Raw genomic sequence first — 19,238 nt, 5'->3', positions numbered from 1 at the left:
GAATACACTGTCTCTCTACCCCTGTTCACTCTGCCAGAATACACTGTCTCTCTGCCCCCTGTTCACTCTGCCAGAATACACTGTCTCTCTGCCCCCTGTTCACTCTGCCAGAATACACTGTCTCTCTAACCTGTGTTCACTCTGCCAGAATACACTGTCTCTCTGCCCCCTGTTCACTCTGCCAGGATACACTGTCTCTCTACCCTCTGTTCACTCTGCCGGAATACATTGTCTCTCTGCCCCCTGTTCACTCTGCCAGGATACACTGTCTCTCTACCCCCTGTTCACTCTGCCAGAATACACTGTCTCTCTACCCTCTGTTCACTCTGCCAGGATACACTGTCTCTCTGCCCCCTGTTCACTCTGCCAGGATACACTGTCTCTGCCAGAATACACTGTCTCTCTACCCCCTGTTCACTCTGCCAGGATACACTGTCTCTCTACCCCTGTTCACTCTGCCAGGATACACTGTCTCTCTACCCCCTGTTCACTCTGCCAGAATACACTGTCTCTCTACCCCTGTTCACTCTACCAGAATACACTGTCTCTCTGCCCCCTGTTCACTCTGCCAGAATACACTGTCTCTCTACCCCTGTTCACTTTGCCAGAATACACTTTCTCTCGACCCCTGTTCACTCTGCCAGAATACACTGTCTCTCTACCCTGTGTTCACTCTGCCAGGATACACTGCCTCTCTGCCCCCTGTTCACTCTGTCAGGATACACTGTCTCTCTGCCCCATGTTCACTCTGCCAGAATACACTGTCTCTCTACCCTGTGTTCACTCTGCCAGGATACACTGTCTCTCTGCCCCATGTTCACTCTGCCAGGATACACTGTCTCTCTACCCCCTGTTCACTCTGCCAGAATACACTGTCTCTGCCAGAATACACTGTCTCTCTGCCCCCTGTTCACACTGCCAGGATACACTGTCTCTCTGCCCCATGTTCACTCTGCCAGGATACACTGTCTCTCTGCCTCCTGTTCACTCTGCCAGAATACACTGTCTCTCTACCCCCTGTTCACTCTGCCAGAATACACTGTCTCTCTACCCTGTTCACTCTGCCAGGATACACTGTCTCTCTACCCCCTGTTCACTCTGCCAGAATACACTGTCTCTGCCAGAATACACTGTCTCTCTACTCCCTGTTCACTCTGCCAGGTTACACTGTCTCTCTACCCCCTGTTCACTCTGCCAGAATACACTGTCTCTGCCAGAATACACTGTCTCTGCCATAATACACTGTCTCTGCCAGAATACACTGTCTCTCTACCATGTGTTCACTCTGCCAGAATACACTGTCTCTGCCAGAATACACTGTCACTGCCAGAATACACTCTCTCTACCATGTGTTCACTCTGCCAGAATACACTGTCTCTTTCCCCCTGTTCACTCTGCCAGAATACACTGTCTCTCTACCCCTGTTCACTCTGCCAGAATACACTTTCTCTCGACCCCCTGTTCACTCTGCCAGAATACACTGTCTCTCTGCCCCTGTTCACTCTGCCAGAATACACTGTCTCTCTGCCCCCTGTTCACTCTGCCAGAATACACTGTCTCTCTACCCCTGTTCACTCTGCCAGAATACACTGTCTCTCTGCCCCTGTTCACTCTGCCAGAATACACTGTCTCTCTGCCCCCTGTTCACTCTGCCAGAATACACTGTCTCTCTAACCTGTGTTCACTCTGCCAGAATACACTGTCTCTCTGCCCCCTGTTCACTCTGCCAGGATACACTGTCTCTCTACCCTCTGTTCACTCTGCCGGAATACATTGTCTCTCTGCCCCCTGTTCACTCTGCCAGGATACACTGTCTCTCTACCCCCTGTTCACTCTGCCAGAATACACTGTCTCTCTACCCTCTGTTCACTCTGCCAGGATACACTGTCTCTCTGCCCCCTGTTCACTCTGCCAGGATACACTGTCTCTGCCAGAATACACTGTCTCTCTACCCCCTGTTCACTCTGCCAGGATACACTGTCTCTCTACCCCTGTTCACTCTGCCAGGATACACTGTCTCTCTACCCCCTGTTCACTCTGCCAGAATACACTGTCTCTCTACCCCTCTTCACTCTGCCAGAATACACTGTCTCTCTGCCCCCTGTTCACTCTGCCAGAATACACTGTCTCTCTACCCCTGTTCACTTTGCCAGAATACACTTTCTCTCGACCCCTGTTCACTCTTCCAGAATACACTGTCTCTCTACCCTGTGTTCACTCTGCCAGGATACACTGCCTCTCTGCCCCCTGTTCACTCTGTCAGGATACACTGTCTCTCTGCCCCATGTTCACTCTGCCAGAATACACTGTCTCTCTACCCTGTGTTCACTCTGCCAGGATACACTGTCTCTCTGCCCCATGTTCACTCTGCCAGGATACACTGTCTCTCTACCCCCTGTTCACTCTGCCAGAATACACTGTCTCTGCCAGAATACACTGTCTCTCTGCCCCCTGTTCACACTGCCAGGATACACTGTCTCTCTGCCCCATGTTCACTCTGCCAGGATACACTGTCTCTCTGAATCCTGTTCACTCTGCCAGAATACACTGTCTCTCTACCCCCTGTTCACTCTGCCAGAATACACTGTCTCTCTACCCTGTTCACTCTGCCAGGATACACTGTCTCTCTACCCCCTGTTCACTCTGCCAGAATACACTGTCTCTGCCAGAATACACTGTCTCTCTACTCCCTGTTCACTCTGCCAGGATACACTGTCTCTCTACCCCCTGTTCACTCTGCCAGAATACACTGTCTCTGCCAGAATACACTGTCTCTGCCATAATACACTGTCTCTGCCAGAATACACTGTCTCTCTACCATGTGTTCACTCTGCCAGAATACACTGTCTCTGCCAGAATACACTGTCACTGCCAGAATACACTCTCTCTACCATGTGTTCACTCTGCCAGAATACACTGTCTCTTTCCCCCTGTTCACTCTGCCAGAATACACTGTCTCTCTACCCCTGTTCACTCTGCCAGAATACACTTTCTCTCGACCCCCTGTTCACTGCCAGAATACACTGTCTCTCTGCCCCTGTTCACTCTGCCAGAATACACTGTCTCTCTGCCCCCTGTTCACTCTGCCAGAATACACTGTCTCTCTACCCCTGTTCACTCTGCCAGAATACACTGTCTCTCTGCCCCCTGTTCACTCTGCCAGAATACACTGTCTCTCTGCCCCCTGTTCACTCTGCCAGAATACACTGTCTCTCTAACCTGTGTTCACTCTGCCAGAATACACTGTCTCTCTGCCCCCTGTTCACTCTGCCAGGATACACTGTCTCTCTACCCTCTGTTCACTCTGCCGGAATACATTGTCTCTCTGCCCCCTGTTCACTCTGCCAGGATACACTGTCTCTCTACCCCCTGTTCACTCTGCCAGAATACACTGTCTCTCTACCCTCTGTTCACTCTGCCAGGATACACTGTCTCTCTGCCCCCTGTTCACTCTGCCAGGATACACTGTCTCTGCCAGAATACACTGTCTCTCTACCCCCTGTTCACTCTGCCAGGATACACTGTCTCTCTACCCCTGTTCACTCTGCCAGGATACACTGTCTCTCTACCCCCTGTTCACTCTGCCAGAATACACTGTCTCTCTACCCCTGTTCACTCTGCCAGAATACACTGTCTCTCTGCCCCCTGTTCACTCTGCCAGAATACACTGTCTCTCTACCCCTGTTCACTCTGCCAGAATACACTTTCTCTCGACCCCTGTTCACTCTGCCAGAATACACTGTCTCTCTACCCTGTGTTCACTCTGCCAGGATACACTGCCTCTCTGCCCCCTGTTCACTCTGTCAGGATACACTGTCTCTCTGCCCCATGTTCACTCTGCCAGAATACACTGTCTCTCTACCCTGTGTTCACTCTGCCAGGATACACTGTCTCTCTGCCCCCTGTTCACTCTGCCAGAATACACTGTCTCTCTGCCCCCTGTTCACTCTGCCAGAATACACTCTCTCTACCCCCTGTTCACTCTGCCAGAATACACTGTCTCTCTACCCCCTGTTCACTCTGCTAGAGTACACTGTCTCTCTACCCCCTGTTCACTCTGCCAGAATACACTGTCTCTCTACCCTGTGTTCACTCTGCCAGAATACACTGTCTCTCTGCCCCCTGTTCACTCTGCCAGGATACACTGTCTCTCTACCCCCTGTTCACTCTGCCGGAATACATTGTCTCTCTGCCCCCTGTTCACTCTGCCAGGATACACTGTCTCTCTATCCCCTGTTCACTCTGCCAGGATACACTGTCTCTCTACCCCCTGTTCACTCTGCCAGAATACACTGTCTCTCTACCCCCTGTTCACTCTGCCAGGATACACTGTCTCTCTGCCCCCTGTTCACTCTGCCAGGATACACTGTCTCTGCCAGAATACACTGTCTCTCTACCCCCTGTTCACTCTGCCAGGATACACTGTCTCTCTACCCCTGTTCACTCTGCCAGGATACACTGTCTCTCTACCCCCTGTTCACTCTGCCAGAATACACTGTCTCTCTACCCCTGTTCACTCTGCCAGAATACACTGTCTCTCTGCCCCCTGTTCACTCTGCCAGAATACACTGTCTCTCTACCCCTGTTCACTCTGCCAGAATACACTTTCTCTCGACCCCTGTTCACTCTGCCAGAATACACTGTCTCTCTACCCTGTGTTCACTCTGCCAGGATACACTGCCTCTCTGCCCCCTGTTCACTCTGCCAGAATACACTGTCTCTCTACCCCTGTTCACTCTGCCAGAATACACTGTCTCTCTGCCCCCTGTTCACTCTGCCAGAATACACTGTCTCTCTGCCCCCTGTTCACTCTGCCAGAATACACTGTCTCTCTAACCTGTGTTCACTCTGCCAGAATACACTGTCTCTCTGCCCCCTGTTCACTCTGCCAGGATACACTGTCTCTCTACCCTCTGTTCACTCTGCCGGAATACATTGTCTCTCTGCCCCCTGTTCACTCTGCCAGGATACACTGTCTCTCTACCCCCTGTTCACTCTGCCAGAATACACTGTCTCTCTACCCTCTGTTCACTCTGCCAGGATACACTGTCTCTCTGCCCCCTGTTCACTCTGCCAGGATACACTGTCTCTGCCAGAATACACTGTCTCTCTACCCCCTGTTCACTCTGCCAGGATACACTGTCTCTCTACCCCTGTTCACTCTGCCAGGATACACTGTCTCTCTACCCCCTGTTCACTCTGCCAGAATACACTGTCTCTCTACCCCTGTTCACTCTACCAGAATACACTGTCTCTCTGCCCCCTGTTCACTCTGCCAGAATACACTGTCTCTCTACCCCTGTTCACTCTGCCAGAATACACTTTCTCTCGACCCCTGTTCACTCTGCCAGAATACACTGTCTCTCTACCCTGTGTTCACTCTGCCAGGATACACTGCCTCTCTGCCCCCTGTTCACTCTGTCAGGATACACTGTCTCTCTGCCCCATGTTCACTCTGCCAGAATACACTGTCTCTCTACCCTGTGTTCACTCTGCCAGGATACACTGTCTCTCTGCCCCCTGTTCACTCTGCCAGAATACACTGTCTCTCTGCCCCCTGTTCACTCTGCCAGAATACACTCTCTCTACCCCCTGTTCACTCTGCCAGAATACACTGTCTCTCTACCCCCTGTTCACTCTGCTAGAGTACACTGTCTCTCTACCCCCTGTTCACTCTGCCAGAATACACTGTCTCTCTACCCTGTGTTCACTCTGCCAGAATACACTGTCTCTCTGCCCCCTGTTCACTCTGCCAGGATACACTGTCTCTCTACCCCCTGTTCACTCTGCCGGAATACATTGTCTCTCTGCCCCCTGTTCACTCTGCCAGGATACACTGTCTCTCTATCCCCTGTTCACTCTGCCAGGATACACTGTCTCTCTACCCCCTGTTCACTCTGCCAGAATACACTGTCTCTCTACCCCCTGTTCACTCTGCCAGGATACACTGTCTCTCTGCCCCCTGTTCACTCTGCCAGGATCCACTGTCTCTGCCAGGATACACTGTCTCTCTACCCCCTGTTCACTCTGCCAGGATACACTGTCTCTCTACCCCTGTTCACTCTGCCAGGATACACTGTCTCTCTACCCCCTGTTCACTCTGCCAGAATACACTGTCTCTCTGCCCCCTGTTCACTCTGCCAGAATACACTGTCTCTCTACCCCTGTTCACTCTGCCAGAATACACTTTCTCTCGACCCCTGTTCACTCTGCCAGAATACACTGTCTCTCTACCCTGTGTTCACTCTGCCAGGATACACTGCCTCTCTGCCCCCTGTTCACTCTGTCAGGATACACTGTCTCTCTGCCCCATGTTCACTCTGCCAGAATACACTGTCTCTCTACCCTGTGTTCACTCTGCCAGGATACACTGTCTCTCTGCCCCCTGTTCACTCTGCCAGAATACACTGTCTCTCTGCCCCCTGTTCACTCTGCCAGAATACACTCTCTCTACCCCCTGTTCACTCTGCCAGAATACACTGTCTCTCTACCCCCTGTTCACTCTGCTAGAGTACACTGTCTCTCTACCCCCTGTTCACTCTGCCAGAATACACTGTCTCTCTACCCTGTGTTCACTCTGCCAGAATACACTGTCTCTCTGCCCCCTGTTCACTCTGCCAGGATACACTGTCTCTCTACCCCCTGTTCACTCTGCCGGAATACATTGTCTCTCTGCCCCCTGTTCACTCTGCCAGGATACACTGTCTCTCTATCCCCTGTTCACTCTGCCAGGATACACTGTCTCTCTACCCCCTGTTCACTCTGCCAGAATACACTGTCTCTCTACCCCCTGTTCACTCTGCCAGGGTACACTGTCTCTCTACCCCCTGTTCACTCTGCCAGAATACACTGTCTCTCTACCCCCTGTCCACTCTGCCAGGATACACTGTCTCTCTGCCCCATGTTCACTCTGCCAGGATACACTGTCTCTCTACCCCTGTTCACTCTGCCAGAATACACTGTCTCTCTTTAATACACTGTCTCCACCCCAACCTACCTGCACATAGACCCCCTCTCTCTCTGTTCCTATACAAACCCTGACAGATTCCCGATTTGACTGAAGCTAAGCCTCCTTTTCTCCCCCGTCCACCAGAAACTGCTGGGGAACTCTCTGCTGAAGCTGGAGGGTGATGACAGACTTGACATCAACTGTACTCTCCCCCTCACAGACCAGGTAATATAATGGCAAGCATATATTGGGCAACAGCCAACCAGCCATTGAGTGTTATGGGTAGATTTGTTTTTTCCCTGTGTTGTTAACACACAGTACCAGTCAAACGTTTGGACACACCTAGTCATTCCGGGATTTTTTCTTTATTTTTAATGCTTTCTACATTGGAGAATAATAGTGAAGACATCAAAACTATGAAATAACACATGGAATCATGTAGTAACCAGGTTTGTAGGCCTCCTTGCTCGCACACGCTTTTTCAGTTCTGCCCACAAAATTTCTATAGGATTGAGGTCAGGGCTTTGTGATGGCCACTCCAATACCTTAACTTTGTTGTCATTAAGCCATTTTGCCACAACTTTGGAAGTATGCATGGGGTCATTGTCCGTAAGACCCATTTGCGACCAAGCTTTAACTTCCTGACTGATGTCATGAGATATTGCTTCAATATATCCACTTAATTTTCCTTTCTAATGATGCCATCTATTTTGTGAAGTGCCCCAGTCCCTCCTGCAGCAAAGCACCCCCACAACATGATGCTGCCAACCCCGTGCTTCACTGTTGGGATGATGTTCATCGGCTTGCAAGCCTCCCCCTTTTTCCTCCAAACATAACGATGGTCATGTTCTGAGATTGATTTGTACTTTTCTCACCAAAGTACGTTCATCTCTAGGAGACAGAACACGTCTCCTTCCTGAGTTATATGATGGCTGCGTGGTCCCATGGTGTTTATACTTGCGTACTATTGTTTGTACAGATGAACGGGGTACTTTCAGGCTTTTGGAAATTGCTCCCAAGGATGAACCAGACTTTTGGAGGTCTACAATTTATTTCTGAGGTCTTGCCTGATTTCTTTTGATTTTCCCATGATGTCAAGCAAAGATGCACTGAGTTTGAAGGTAGGCCTTGAAATACATCCACAGGTACACCTCCAATTGACTCAAATGTGGTCAATTAGCCTGTCAGAACCTTCTAAAGCCATGACACCATTTTCTGGAATTTTCCAAGCTGTTTAAAGGCACAGTCAACTTAGTGTATTTAAACTTCTGACCCACTGGAATTGTGATACAGTAAATTATAAGTGAAATAATCTGTAAACAATTGTTGGAAAAATGACTTGTGTCATGCACAAAGTAGATGTCCTAACCGACTTGCCAAAACTATAGTTTGTTAACAAGAAATGTGTGGAGTGGTTGAAAAACGAGTTTGAAAACTTCAATCTAAGTGTATGTAAACTTCCGACTTCAACTGTAGCTGTCATCAAGGCAGAGAGTGGCTACTTTGAAGAATCTGTTTAACACTTTTAAGTTACTACATAATTCCAATGTAAAAATCAGTAAAAATAAAGAAAAACCCTGGAATGAGTCGGTGTGTCCAAACTTTTGACTGGTACTGTATATTCACTTCATGTAGTGCCACAGTGTACAATACACTCTCAGTGATGTGAGTCTGGCCTCTCCCCTCCCACAGATAGTGTTAGTGGGCTCTGAGGAGGGTCTGTACGCCCTGAATCTGATCAAGAACTCCCTGACCCACATCCCTGGCCTGGGCTCCGTCTTCCAGATCCACATCATGAAAGAACATGAAAAGCTGCTGATGATTGTTGGTGAGACAGCCGACTTGACTCCACCAGTGATAACAGCACATATACATAGTCTACTACTGTCTAATTTATTTGTCAGCCAGACTGAATTGAATATAGGTGTAATGTCTGTGTTTGGCCTGTAGGGGATGAGAGGGCGCTGTGTCTGGTGGAGATTAAAAAGGTGAAGCAGTCTCTGGCCCAGTCCCACCTGCCTGCCCAGTCTGAACTGGAACCATTTATCTTTGAGACGGTCAAGGGATGCCACCTCTTCTCTGCAGGCAGAGTAAGTCCACTGGTTTTCAATGGTTTGGGGACATTGTTTCAGTTGGTTATCCCTTGGCAGAAGAAATGTTTATCCCTTATGCTAGCTGTGTGGCTGATGTTGTGAATTTGTCTGTCTACAGATAGATAATGGGCCTTGTATCTGTGCTGCAATGCCGAACAAGATTACAATTCTGCGTTACAATGATAACCTCAACAAGTTCTGCATTCGCAAGGTGAGTATCACCTCAATGTGCACTACACACAAATAATCAGATGGAATGATAAACATCATTTTCTGGTTACAGAGGACATTTAATGAACCCTCAAGACAGCTCACAGTGACTAGACATGCACCTCATTTATATTGAACTGTACCTGAAGAAAATCTGTTCCTCCTATCAGTTAATCAGTTGCATTCCCTCACTAGTCCCCTAACGCCCTCCTTCCTCCACCCCTCTATCAGGAGATAGAGACTCTGGAGCCCTGCAGCTGCCTCCACCTGACCAGCTACAGCATCATCATCGGCACCAACAAGTTCTATGAGGTTGAGATGAAGCAGTATGTTCTGGAGGGTTAGTGGGCTTTTTGGAGTTTTTTTTTGCTGTACAGTGTCTCTCAGTAAACCCACTGGAACTCATGTGTACCAAGAAATGAAATGTTGCCAATCCAAAAGTGCTACATGTAAATTAGCCACTCTACTGCACATTTTAAAGGTTGATGCCACAAAATCATTCCCATGACATTTCTTTATCTGTGACAGAGAGCGTGTTGTACTCTGTGTCGCCCCTGTAGAGTTCCTGGATAAGAAGGATGTGTCTCTGGCCTCGGCGGTGTTTGCTTCCTCCTGCCACAGCTTCCCCATCTCCATAATGCAGGTCACCAGCACTCTGCAGAAGGAGGAGTACCTGCTCTGCTTCCATGGTGAGATCTGCCTTGACATTTGCAATTTAAATAAATGTATCTTAACATCTGTGATATTGTATTACCTGTTTTACTGTACATATTGGAAGAAATAGTGTGTTGTATTTCCCACACACAACCTATGTACTGTATATTGCCCACAGAATGATTGTAAAACATTCCAAGGTGCATTCTTCTACACCATTGTTCTGTCACAGAGTTTGGAGTGTTTGTGGACGCATATGGACGAAGGAGCCGCACTGAAGAGATCAAATGGAGTCGTCTGCCCCTGGCCTTCGGTGTGTATAGAAAACCTTTGTCTTCATACAGTACATTTCTAACAAAGTGGTATACGTTGTGGTGGATTTGACCCAATATTGTCATGACGTGCTACGAATGTATGTGCCATGCCTTTTGTAATGGTACCCTTTCCTCTCGGTCTTGCACAGCTTACAGAGAGCCCTACCTGTTTGTGACATATTTTAACTCTTTGGATGTGATCGAGGTCCAGGGACATGCTGCTCTTGGGTAAAGGAAAACGACTGAAATACAAACTTACACAATAAGAACTTGATTATGACAAATGCATCAGTATCCATCTGAGTATGTAACCACAATCAATAAGACAAATTGAGAATAACACATAGTACAATAATGTTCCCTGTCTGATGCTAATTGTTCTATTCATCCATTGTGTTAAATGGCAGACGTTATTGATTTATTTGTCCAGTAGGCCATTAAGCATGATGTTATTGCTTCCTCTCAACTCACTGAATTGAATGTTGGGTAGTGTATTTCCAGACTTAATCCTAACCCTGCCTCTCTATGTACCTGTGTGTAGCCCTCCAGTGCTAGCCCACCTGGACATCCCTAACCCCCGTTACCTGGGTCCAGCCATCTCTTCTGGGGCCATCTACCTGGCCTCCTCCTACCAGAACAAGCTGCGGGTCATCTGCTGCAAGGGCAACCTGGTCAGGGAGTCTGGGGAGTTGCAGAGGACCGGCTCTAGCCGCGGGTGAGCTCTCCCTGTCATGTTCTAAACCTTTAGCTAATGGCCCTGTACCATCAACTACTTCTATGGTGAAGGGTAGTACTTGCACATACAAGTAAACAAAGGAAACACTGGGTTATAAGTCTAATGCTAAATGTTGGAAGGGTATACAGTGCCACCTGCTGTTTAGAGTTTTCATTGCTGATACTTAGCAAAGTTTGGCAGCCAAATATATTTTAGCCATTGTTTCAATTAAAGCCAAAATCTGTAGTCATGGTTTTATCGATCTGACTTTTGTCTCATTTGAGCTGAAACAACAGCCTATTTGTCTCCATACATTTGTCTTCTGCTCTGGCATCTACAGCAGCCCCAGTAAGAGAGGACCACCTACATACACAGAGCACATCTCCAAGCGTCTGGCCTCGGGCCCTAGCAGCCATGAGGGGCTTCACCGTGAGCCCAGCACACCACACCGCTTCCGGGAGGGCCGAACTGAGTTCCGGCGGGACAAGTCCCCGGCGCGCCCCCTGGACAGAGAGAAGTCCCCAGGCCCCAGACTGGACAGCCGCAGAGAGAGGTCCCCTGGGAGGTTTGACGACCGCCAACGTCTCCACTCTGGCTCTGACCGCCGCACACAGCTCACCCCTGTCAACAAGGTACCGTTACACAGCCACACTAGGAATTATATCTCAATTACATCGACTGCCCAATATTTTTTATGATCGATTGTAAAGTTGGCACACTCAATAGTGCAGTACTACATATGAGTAGAGTTGATCTTCTGTGACCGAGTCTCTATGGCTATCTATCTCTGTATTTTAGGTGTGGGACCAGTCATCTGTGTGAGTAACACAAGGAGAGGTTTAGGAGAGAGGAGCTGTGTGATCCTCTGTCCACATGGCTACACCATCTAAGGGTGACAAACCAGAAAACCCATCGCCTGTATATAGTGCAATCTGGATTCATATGCCAACACACTATTGCACTGGGGAAATGTCCTTTGACAATCTTGTCTTTTCTTATATGTGTATTCATTGCTATGGTCCTATGGCAGATAGTTGTTCAACAGAGCAGCATTAGCAGGGAACCCCTGTGGATCTAATGGGTCGAGGATATGAACCTTTATAAGTACTAAAATCAAAGTTGTAAATATTGTTCCAGTTTTTATAGCAAAAGGGAATAGTAGGCTGGTACAGCCAAGTCTATATTTTTTAAGGACGTATTTCTAATGATGTTGCAGGGAGAGAAATCTCATCTCAAAATCTCATCATCATCCCAGATGCAATACTGTAATTTTTGCTTTTCTCTGGACGGTCAATCATGCCAACATTTAATCACCCATGTACTGTACAAATAATATGGGTTCCGAGAAGGCAATACTCATGAGCTTTTCACTTTGTACTTGAGATTAAGGGCTCTAGTCAATCTGCATCGCAGAAATTCAGCTTTACAGCGTGATTGAAATTTATAAGCAATGTTAGTGGTTTAGCGGAGACTGCATTCACGGTAAACACTGCATGTCGGCTCAATCTGAAATGACCTTTACATTTCTATCATGGAATCTATAACACTTCAGCTTTAAAGACTGAATAGAGCCCTAACTGTGCAGGATTCCAAATTCATTGTTTCTACATGACCAGTCTTCTTTTTGATTAAATGGACTTTGATATCTAATCGCATATGATTGTTTAATAACAGTTAGTCTTACCATACTAATGGACAAAATAAATGTTAAGTATATTTAATACAAGGAACACTTGTAGCCTAAGAAGAATAAGACGCCTATAAACTTAGTCTTTGATTTGAACCAGCAGGCAGTGGAGCTGCTTATTATGGTACAGATGTCCTGTTCTTACTTCTGTGCAGTGAACTAACTATGAAGTCCAGTAATCGTCAGGGTTCGTCACTATTAATCGCTTCTTTTTCAATTGATAAAATATGATATTTGTCACATCAGAAGAGCATGAGTCATTTAGAGCAGCAGTTGCTTTTTTTACCTTGATTTTTGCTTTGTGTTTCTGTCATGTAGTCACATGAATTTGTATTCAATAAGTATACATTGTTGCAAGACAACTAAAAGGTTTTTGTACATACATTAAAGATGATTGACCTACCCTGGCAATGTGTCAAGATATGTACCATACATCTTACATATTTTCATTTTGCATGAGAAACTATTCCGGCTAGCAAATAACACATGGAAATAGCCCACTTTATTTTCCTTTATTTCTACATCAATGTAATGCTCTTTAAAGTAAATTCAACAAAACAAAAATAAACATACTAAACAAAAAGAGCACTTGTTGTTACAAGAAACTGCTATGTCCTGTTACAGGAAACGGCTACAAAGTCCTCTGCGACCGACGATACATGAGAAGGATGAAAGTGCTTGTTAAAGATAACTGTAAAGGAGGAAAACAAATCAAAAGCACATTAGTTATCCCTTTATTACACAGGAGGTTGGTGGCAACTTAATTGGGGAGGACGGGCTCATGGTAATAGCTGGAGCGGGAATAGTATCAAATAGATTAAACACATGGTTTCCATGTATTTGATGCCATTCCATTTGCGCTGGTCGGGCCATTATTATGAGCCGTCTCTCAGCAGACTCCACTGCTTTGTTAAAGACCTGTATAAGAACTGCTTGGCACCAGTTTCCCTCTGACACACACGCTCAGAAACACTTGCATTTACACCGGATTCCTGGGCCATTGCAGGGATGCCTCCTATGGGGAACTACGTGGTGGACAGCTTCTTAAATCACACGAGGGAAGAGAAATGAAAGCCCAAGAATATCAAAATAACTCAAACCCAACTGGACAAAGTGTAGGGGCTCCTCCAGACAGACAAAGTGTAGGGGCTCCTCCAGACAGACAAAGTGTAGGGGCTCCTCCAGACAGACAATGTGTAGGGGCTCCTCCAGACAGAAAGTGTAGGGGCTCCTCCAGACAGACAATGTAAATCCTCCACATACTCATCATATCCAGCTATGTCCCACAACAGCACCAAAAGAAAAACAGGCTCATCCCTCATGGGAGTCCTTCTGTGGGTGACATAATACTGACTCATTTTCAGCTTTATTGTTTGATGTATTTCTGTAGCAGTGTCTACTTTAACTGAAATGCTATGCAAAACAACGAATGGTGAAACTGCCCTACAAGCCTCTAGCCTCGCCATGCCAGAGTGCAACAGGGACACTAATGGAAGCCAGAAGGAAATGAGTGTCTAAAGGAGCATTACTCTGAACCTAATTTAGCCCTCAATGTCAAACCTCAGTTTGGGAAAGTATGACCAGAAAGACCCACATGGCTTTGAGATCTGAAGCTATGGACTACTTAGTCCAGCCATTGAAATGTACACAGTATAAGCTATTCAGGGGGTCATTGAAAGAGATCAACAGTCAAGAGTTTGGTCTAAGCCCTCAGATGGTTTACAAGATGGCTGTCCAAACTATACATGGCTCTTTCACACAGTCTGCTGATCAGGTAGAGAGTTGTGAATAATAACAATTGCTGAAATCCCGTGATTCATTTGTGTCCTGCTAGTACGACAAGTGGCATTATTAATGATTGGCAGTCTTGAAGGATATCATTTTGGACATCGTATAGGGTTGTATTTGTACATTTAATGCTCGTAAAACCCAAAAATCATTAATAACAAAAAGGCCAATATTGATGGCGAACAACTGAAAAGCAAATATCAACTACTACAAGCACAGTGAGAATATCTGTGTGCATGTACGAGTGTGTGGAGCTCCTGTCTGTATGGTAGAGGTAGTGTGTACATGTACTGTATATGAGTGGGGTATGCGTGACCGTATGTGAGTGGGAGGTGGGGGTATAGTATTAGGTTGTTGTTTCGGACCACCATTCTGTCAGTGCATGGGAATCTCACCGATTTGGGCCATCTTTTCTCACGGCCCTTCAGATCCACTACTGATAAACACGGATTATCCTGTGGCAATGTAATTGTCTAAATTTGAGACAGCAATTCAAGAATACAACATCAATAAATAATGAAAACAGGTACTGATCGCAATCAAATGGAAAACCACTGCAGCATCAAAACAGGAACATGCCCCCTTAAAAAAATAAAGATTCCCGTTTCCAACAGGTTGAAATTATAGTTTTTTCCAGCAATCAGCAAAAAGATAGAAATGAAAAGGTTTATGGTGACTAATTTGGTAAGCCACTATAAAAGGATTCTTCTATACATCGTTTCTTAAACGCTATATACTTATCTGAATATATTATTTATGTTGCAAAAATGTATCTGAGAGGAGTTTATTGAAGAGAGATGAAATAAGTGACTTCTCAATTCAGCAGGAGAAAACCGAGCTAACCAGCTAAGAGAACAACACTGGATGTTCCACAGAGACAAGGTACTATACATTTCATCCCCTTGTACTATCCAGCACTTCCTCGGTTTATATAGGACATGACGCAATGGTGGTTGAGGATGTTCAAAGGGAAAGATTGTGATGCGTGTATGACTCAACTTCATATTTTAGGGCTGTTTCATTATGCTCAACTAATAGCAAGGAAGTTAGTTACTAAATAAGCAGTCAGTGTTGGGTAATAAATTCACCCATCCTGCAGATGAGGACACATTGGTAAATGAGTTCCTGTCATCACAGGAGGACACTGAGACAGTAACATGACTAAAGCACATCCTTTAGTGACCCCATGACAACCATTACACCACTTCCTATTAAACCCTGGTTGTGATGGATTGAACGTGATGTCATGTCCAAGTGCCTGCTGGGTAAATTGGGGGGGGGGTCATCCTAATTTGAAGTGATGGGTAAATGAATGCATTTCCACAGCCTCTCCTCAAGTTTATTTAGGTCTCTGAAAACAAGTGACAATGCCAAATTAAATTTATGCCGTGTTCAAAACAACTGGAAACTCGTAAAAAAAAACTAGTTCCGACTGGTAAAAATCTATGTGAACAGTCATCCAGCTCGGAATTCCAACTTGGGCATTCAGGCCTCTTTCTAGAGCTCTGACTTTCCGACCTGACGATCACTGACATGATTGATCTGAGTTCCCAGTTGTTTTGAACGCGGCATTGGTTCAGAAGCTCTGTCATAATACCAGCTGTCAACATTATCTACACCGTCTACCATTAGTGTGTGGCACCTATTCACGCCAAGAGAGTTGCAAAATGGAACCAGCTAGGAGAGGATTCATACTTTGATGCAATTCAAAAACTAACACTTGTTAGATCTCAGTAACTCCCAAATACCCTCCCTGCTTAGGGCAGAGTCCTAACTTCAGACACATAACGCAAGTTGAAATTCTGCCCAAGTTCATCCAGGTGTTCCCCAGAAGTCAATGGAAGGTCTTGCCAACACAGTCCAGGCCTATTCTGGACACTAGAAGTGGTTTCTGAAGCACTGGAGCTTCAGAAAAGTCCCTAGGGGATGGATGATGGTACCACTCCTGTAATTGAACTATAAGTGGGTAAAAAAAAAAAAAAATGAACAGAACACAAGCCCTCAAGAAGACTTTGCAGCATCATTCGGAGATGACCCTCTCGTGCCCCCCCTGGACAGTGGGACCAGACAGGCTATCCTTGCTCTATCACTGTCCCAGTCCTACACCACGTCGACAAACACTACCAGCAGTCCTCTGTGTGTTGTCACACACCCATCAATCTGTCCATTCATCCATTCCTGTGCATAACCACCATTCAAAGTGCTTAGCATCTAGCAAAAACACCTTGTTCACCTCCTCCACTACATCTGGCATTGCAGACCTATATACATGAAAATCCATATTTTGCAGCACACACGTACATGGGACATTCTGCAGCTCCTGAGCTCATCAGTAGAGTGCCTGACCGTGTCAGTGGCTAGCTGAGTATTGGCTGGGAGGCTCGGCCTAGCCCCTCCCAGGGCCCTAGTTGGAGCTGGCTGTGATGGGTTCTTCCAGCTCCAGTTCCATGGGATTGGGAGTTGTATTGATCTGGAGGCTGCCGTAGCAGGTCTTACAAACACGGGTGGGCTCAAACAGCTGCTGGCTTGGCACGGGTATCTTCTGATCGCAGCAGCTGGCACAGAATACATTCCCACAGTTCCTACAGGGGGAGACAGTGAGACAGCACAGGTTCAGTCTCCATCACAGAGGGGCTGTTTAGTGGATATGAGAGAAAAATCCATGCAGCAATTAAAAGTAAGACCCTTTGATTTAATATGTAGTGCACAATCTTTATACTCATCATAACTTGTTATACTGACACCCCGATAAGAAAACCTGACATGGTCCTGTATGTTTTCAGACTAGTGGCTCAACACTTTGGTCACTGATTAGACATTTCCAGGTGGAAGTATTGGCAAAAAGGCATAAAAACAAAAACTTCCCCTATAGCCCACTCACTAAATGCACCCCTTGCACTGCCATGAAAAACAGATGAGTTGTTAATAGATATTTGCAGACAACTGCCAGCCATTCTCAGCTTCATGCTCATACCTTCCACGTGACCAGACAGGAGATGGCCATCACGGTCATGTGAGAGCCATCTGACTTTCTTAAGGAGAATGCTGCCAACATAAAAAGTGTCTGAGCGGGGTGGTTTTCCAATAGGTAAGGGGTGGGTTAGGTTAGGATGAAGTCAACCAAAAAGGTGGAGCAATGCAGGATTAGAGGGAAGGTAGGTGAGAGGGGAGAGAGGGGACAGTGAAGCCGTATCTCACCAGACCTCTTGGACAGGCTCCCTGTCACTGTGGAGGAGAGGGTACAGAATGGACAAGAGCAACCATCAGTGTGGCCCAGACCAGACTCACAAACACTGCTCTCATCTAGTCTACACTGCTAATACAGACAACATCTCTCCCTATCACACTCACTCAGATCCTGTAGAAACCTTACTTTCCCAGTTCCATGCATAACAAACACTAGACCTCTTTACATGGGCTGCTCCCATTACGGCCCAGATTCAAAAACGTTCCTTCACTGTGGTCTTGACTGGGTGAAACCAGTAGCACATACTATGAAAAGGTCGGTCTTGAATGGCCTCGATTTAAACTGCGCATTCAAACAATCTCTACATTTCACTAGAAGTCTGCAATCAGCCCTAAACAGTTTTGAAAACGTCGCAAATAGCCCAAATGTTAACATATTGCCAACAAGCTAATTGTCATGTAAGGCCTTTACACCCGGGCTCAAACACAAGGCGCCTTGTAAAAGCTCCAGTTGGCATAACAGAGAAGAAACTAAAATGCTCTGTTTGTAGGCTACAATGTGGCATTGTGAGCATTCTGTTGGACAGGGACCAACATGGTGCTGGTAAACTAATTTGCTGACTATGGCTTAACTAAAAGGTACAGACAGCTTATAGATATGCAGCTTTGGGAGCACCGTGGAAATGAAAATAGCAGTGGCAACATGTTGAAGCTGTCCCACATTGGCCCAGAGTACCAGAGAAGTAGAAAGGATAACAATGAGGAAATGAGAAAACCAAAAGAGGCAATACAGAGTTGACAGCACCTGCATGGCAGATCTGTCCCATTCATAAGCACATCCACAACATCCATGAATAAAACAACATGTTTGTCTTCTCTCACAAAATGGTCATGATAAATGATAATGAAAATTGCCATTCTATTACAGATGTCTGCGGGCATAAGGCTAATCACAAAGCAAAAAAAGAGCCAAACGGAATAGCAGGATCTCAGGGGGAAGGAATAAATGAGTAGAAAACTGATATAAACAAGCTTGAACTGAGGCAGTGTCTCCTGAGTTAAGTCTCATCACATCAGAAGTGATAGCAGTGTGTCTAAGTGCAGCCAAGGCCCGGTTCAAACCATAGCAAGGACAAAAGCCTGTGGTTAGTTACCTGCAGTGATGCTTCCTGGTGGCGAGCCAGAACCTACTCTCACACCCGTAGCACTGGGCTGCCAAGTGGTCCGGGTACCAGCGGGTCACCTGCAACAGGCAGCCAAATGGCAGTTCTCAGCGAGTATCTTAAGGTCAGCCAAACTTTATCTGTGAACTCCCAGTCTCTACAGCCACTATAGTCCATCATTCATCTTCCACCCCTCCTCCAGGTCCCCTATAGTAGCATCCCATTCGGCCAGGCAGCTTACCTCAGTGTCATTCTTGTCCACCTGCTCCCAGCTAGCCTCTGAGAAGAGCTCTGTGCTGCAGCGGGACAGGCAGCTAGCATCCAGGTTATACTCAGAGTCTGTCATTGAGGTCTGAGTGGGAGGGAATGAGAACAGAAACTCAGTATCTTTGTAATTTCGCATCTGACTAAATATTAACAATTAATGTGGTTCTCCCCTCAAATGTCTAGTTCCAGCACTGTCAGTCTGATCAAATCAT

At 46.5% G+C, this 19,238-nt stretch overlaps 3 protein-coding genes across 9 annotated transcripts in view; 1 reads left to right on the top strand and 2 right to left on the bottom strand.

The window, feature by feature from the left end:
* The window catches only part of LOC110525124 (citron rho-interacting kinase), a 92,091-nt gene extending 76,280 nt beyond the window's left edge, over positions 1-15,811 (top strand). The window contains exons 29-39 of the mRNA XM_036979640.1: positions 7,094-7,174; positions 8,642-8,777; positions 8,900-9,039; positions 9,161-9,253; positions 9,484-9,592; positions 9,813-9,941; positions 10,139-10,219; positions 10,370-10,448; positions 10,762-10,935; positions 11,276-11,567; positions 11,734-15,811. Of these exons, the coding sequence (XP_036835535.1) occupies positions 7,094-7,174; positions 8,642-8,777; positions 8,900-9,039; positions 9,161-9,253; positions 9,484-9,592; positions 9,813-9,941; positions 10,139-10,219; positions 10,370-10,448; positions 10,762-10,935; positions 11,276-11,567; positions 11,734-11,757 (1,338 nt within the window). The 3' untranslated portion in view covers positions 11,758-15,811. The remainder of the gene's footprint in view (positions 1-7,093; positions 7,175-8,641; positions 8,778-8,899; positions 9,040-9,160; positions 9,254-9,483; positions 9,593-9,812; positions 9,942-10,138; positions 10,220-10,369; positions 10,449-10,761; positions 10,936-11,275; positions 11,568-11,733) is intronic.
* The window catches only part of LOC110525522, a 500,086-nt gene that overhangs the window by 93,510 nt on the left and 387,338 nt on the right, over positions 1-19,238 (bottom strand). The window lies entirely within an intron of this gene.
* Positions 13,120-19,238, bottom strand: part of LOC110525520 (myotubularin-related protein 3) — a 27,669-nt gene continuing 21,550 nt past the window's right edge. For 3 of the 7 annotated variants that reach the window (XM_021605696.2, XM_021605698.2, XM_021605697.2), the window contains 4 exons: positions 19,001-19,111; positions 18,751-18,839; positions 17,609-17,635; positions 13,120-16,992 (listed from right to left, as the gene is read on the bottom strand). In XM_021605696.2, coding sequence (XP_021461371.2) covers positions 16,815-16,992; positions 17,609-17,635; positions 18,751-18,839; positions 19,001-19,111 — 405 coding nt within the window. In that variant the 3' untranslated portion in view covers positions 13,120-16,814. The remainder of the gene's footprint in view (positions 16,993-17,608; positions 17,636-18,750; positions 18,840-19,000; positions 19,112-19,238) is intronic. The other 4 variants (XM_021605699.2, XM_021605701.2, XM_021605700.2 and 1 more) reach the window with 3 other exon arrangements.

This window comes from Oncorhynchus mykiss, chromosome 6 (assembly GCF_013265735.2).
Source record: "Oncorhynchus mykiss isolate Arlee chromosome 6, USDA_OmykA_1.1, whole genome shotgun sequence".
Classification (NCBI taxonomy): Eukaryota; Metazoa; Chordata; class Actinopteri; order Salmoniformes; family Salmonidae; genus Oncorhynchus; species Oncorhynchus mykiss.
This window is presented reverse-complemented; position numbering and strand designations above follow the sequence as displayed.